The sequence below is a fragment of the Elaeis guineensis genome, chromosome 13, assembly GCF_000442705.2.
Source record: "Elaeis guineensis isolate ETL-2024a chromosome 13, EG11, whole genome shotgun sequence".
Classification (NCBI taxonomy): Eukaryota; Viridiplantae; Streptophyta; class Magnoliopsida; order Arecales; family Arecaceae; genus Elaeis; species Elaeis guineensis.
Window position 1 is genome coordinate 16,574,977 of NC_026005.2, and position 3,850 is coordinate 16,578,826.

Genomic DNA, 3,850 nt, shown 5'->3' on the forward strand with positions numbered 1-3,850 from the left:
GGACAATGTCATTTCAACAAAACCTAGTTTGCATTGGTAGATCAAGAAGTTAGCTCTTCCCTTCCTGCTGAAACAAAAAGACCACAATGAAATAGTTAACAATCGCTCTTCACCAACTCCAACATATGCTAAATTGTCGGATGAGACAAGCATATCTGGTATATACTCCAAATTTTATATGGCATCAACGTTGGACACACAACACTTCTATTTCACACCTTAAAGAACAAAACCATTTATGATATATAGAAATCAGATGAATTGAATGAAGAGGATAGAAAAAAAATACATCACCCACTAGAATTGAAATATAACCAAATATACAGACAACGTCCACATAAGCATAACATACACAAATTAAAATTTCTCCAGAGAAAGAAAAAACCATATCAATTGCTCAGTATGATCTCACTTGGAAACAAAGCTTAGCTCGAAGAAAGGTCAAAAAACAGTGAAGACCTTTGTTCTATCACATACCTTACTGTACACTGGAAGAAACACTTGCCCATGAAAATAAGAATACCAAGAAAGAAAGCAAATACTAGAGAAAGCAATCAAGATCAACCACTCAAAGTCTCAGAGTAAGATCAGGCTCCTCGACCGGCCGCGGATCACTGGCTACACAATTCAAATTTGAATTCTCCATCAGCTCAAAACCTGAGTTTGCCAATGGCCGGAAACTCCCAGGCCAATAAAAATTCGCATCATCATCCTCCACAAAGACCGGCATTGGCCCATGCAAGCTCCGGTAGAACTTTGAACTGCTCCGGCTTTCCTGCTTTTCAACCGGGCTTTGATGCATGGAAGAGTGAGCCTTGATTCCCAAAGAGTGTAGTGCAGAGCCATGGAGGGGCAGTGATGCAATACTTGCATAAGTGTATGGGAAAGCATCCATTCTAAGAGCCCATTTCGCGAGCGTCCGTTCCCTCTTGTGAGCATTTTGGTGGCCACCCAAGGCCTGGGAGCTGAAGAATTTACGCTTGCAGTAGTTGCAGGAAAAGACTCTTTGGGGGATGGGAGCATTGCAAGCTCGCGCCTCGCTGCTGCTCTCGCTTGTACTTGATAAGGAAATAACAGCTGCTGATGATGATTCTGCCTTGACGGGGAGCGAGAGGTCAAGCGACATAGGTTGGAGATTGTGGTATGGGAACGACTCTTGGATAGAGATGTTAGAAGCCACTTGACTGCTGACTTCTGACACATCTTCAGATGCGTCATGGTTATATGTGTTCATGTTGAGGCCCAGAGGAATTGCTTATCTGGTGGGATGTGTCCCTCCTTCAGCTTAATTCACAGGTAAAAAATATGTTTGGTAATTTCGAAAGAGAACTCGGTTTTCGTATGCTGTGGACTCAAATCTGTTTAAGTGTCAAGCCATGCATATGAACTGTAACAGATATCATGCATGAGGTGATTACATGTTTCAGGTTTTCTAAGAATATCCAATTTAATCCCACAAGTGCTCATGTTAGAACCTACATAGAAGAAATGATTGCAAAATAGAACTATATATGATCTTACATAATAAATTAAAAAAAAAAAAATCATATGATTTCTTGGATGAACTTATAGTGTTACAAAGTGACAAGTCATGAATTCAGAGCATATGATTTAAGTTATTATACATGTCCCAGTGGAAAAAGATCAAATATTCTCTTATACGGGAGCATATGAAGTGGCTAAGAAAAGATGGATCCTATTTCTTCAGCATTATACTGATCATGAGCGTAGTGTTATTCTCTACAGGGCTATTGCGGTTGTTGTGGGGAATCTAACTCTAAGATCTAGCAGTACAATTTAGCTGGTAAAACTCATTCATGGACATTTGAAAGCAAAAAGGAGGTAGAACCCATAAAATCTAGCGATGTAAGCAAGTTTAGATGAGACATATCATGCTAATGACCTGCACTATATCCAAGTTGGATGTTATGGATTCTTAAAAAGATTGTGAAGCCTGAAACGTCCAGCAATAAAAAAGGAAATTCTTGGGGGAAAAAAAAGTACTAATCACAGTCATCAAATATCCAAATCTTTATTTGCAAATTGTCAATATAAATCCTCTGGTAACCATGTGCTGGAGGAGGGACATGTTGGAATTACTTCGTTCTGGTTTGAAAGTTGTTATAGCCCAAGCCCAAGCCCAAATTAAAAGAACCAAGCCCAAAAAAAAAAAAAAAAAAACAAAAACAGAGAAAAAATCGGGAAGAAGACTTCCGATAGGAGTCTTCTTCTCCGACGAAACCGTGGTGAATCGGGAGTCTTAGGACCTCTCGGAGACCTAGGGCTCTCTATAAAAAGACCCTCCTCCTCCTTAGAAGCCGATCACCGGACCGCTACCCCTCTCTTTCTCCCTGATTTCCCGATTGAAACCGTGGACACTCATCTTGTTCTCGCCGTGATTGCTCACCGGTGGGGTCACCGAAGACCGAAGTGAGTTCTCCTTCTCTTCCTCTCTTCTTTCCCCTTCTTCCCGTGCCTTTGTGCGTGACTGTCGGCGACGGGTGTCGCCGATTCTTGGTCGGAAAAGAGACCTTTGTTTTGGTCTCTTCTTCCCGTAGATTTTCCGACGCCGACGATCGCAACCGACCGCCGGCTTTGCCCCTCCGAACCCGGGAGAATGGCCCTCCCCTGCCGCCGGGTCTACCGTGCTGGCCGTGGCCTGAACGACCGATCAAGACAGGAGACCCGTCGGTCCCCTGTTTCGGCCTGGAAGGAGCTCGAGAGAAAAAGAAGAAAAAGAGAAAAGAAAAGAAAAGAAAAAGAAGAAAAAGAAGAAAAAGAGAAGAAAAGAAAAGAAAAAGAAGAAAAAGAAGAAAAAGAGAAAAGAAAAGAAAAGAAAAGAAAAAGAAGAAAAAGAGAAAAAAAAAAGAAAAGAAAAGAAAAAAAAATATATATATATAAATAAATAAATAAATAAATAAATAATAAAAAAAATGAGAGAGAGTTTCTCTCTCTTCTCTCTCTTCTTTCAGTCTGAACCCTTACTTTCTCTCTCTAAAATTGGACTTTCTCTCTCTAGATTGTTTCTCTCTCTTGATGGATTTCTCTCTCTCCAAAGTTATTCCTCTAGGATTAGCATAGTGAAAGGCTTCATTTTGACGATTTTGATCGAGTTTAGGGAAGAGTCTGATTTTAAGTGAGGTTTTGATTTTGGATTTGTTTAGATTTAATTTTGAATTAAAATTAATGTAAAAATATAATTTTGGATAATAGGCACTGAAGAATCTCCTAGAAGTTAGTCGATCTATTCATTCAGTGCTCCGTGAAAAGTAAGTAATGAATCATCTTCTCGAGATATTTCATATTTATTTTGAAAATAAATAATTATTCTCTGAAATTATGCATGATTTATGAAATTATGTTTTGAAAGAAAAATACTTTTGAAATATTATGGTACGTCGATTATGCACACGTTCAGTGAAAAATTATGATATATTATGATACAAAGTATTTTGATACAGATCAGATTTATGCTCTCAACCTAACTATGTTTCAGTCGGCCATGCCAATGGGGATTATACGTTGGTACTCAGTGGACCCTGCCAGTGGGGGTTGTGCGCTGGTGTTTGTGGACCCTGCCAGTGCGGGTTGTGCGCTGGTATTCAGTGGACCCCGCCAATAGGGGTTAAACGTTGGTCATAGTCGAGGCTGTTGAGTTACGAATATTTTGAATCGAATCGGATTTATGATTATATTATATGTGAATATTTGAAAATATTAGATTTGTATTAAATCAGCATGAAATATATTTTTATGTTTATTTACAACATTGTTCTTGAAAATTATATAATATCTGAAATATCTAGTTGAGATATTTATTACTTACTGGGCTGTCTACCTCATTACCTTT

The 3,850-nt window shown here is 39.0% G+C and overlaps 1 protein-coding gene across 1 annotated transcript in view; it reads right to left on the reverse strand.

Annotated features, from left to right (window-relative positions):
• Positions 1 to 275: 275 nt before the first annotated feature.
• Positions 276 to 3,850, reverse strand: part of LOC105056396 (zinc finger protein 4) — a 10,552-nt gene continuing 6,977 nt past the window's right edge. Inside the window, exon 2 of the mRNA XM_010938576.4 lies at positions 276 to 1,284. Within this exon, the coding sequence (XP_010936878.1) occupies positions 569 to 1,234 (666 nt within the window). The 5' untranslated portion in view covers positions 1,235 to 1,284 and the 3' untranslated portion in view covers positions 276 to 568. The remainder of the gene's footprint in view (positions 1,285 to 3,850) is intronic.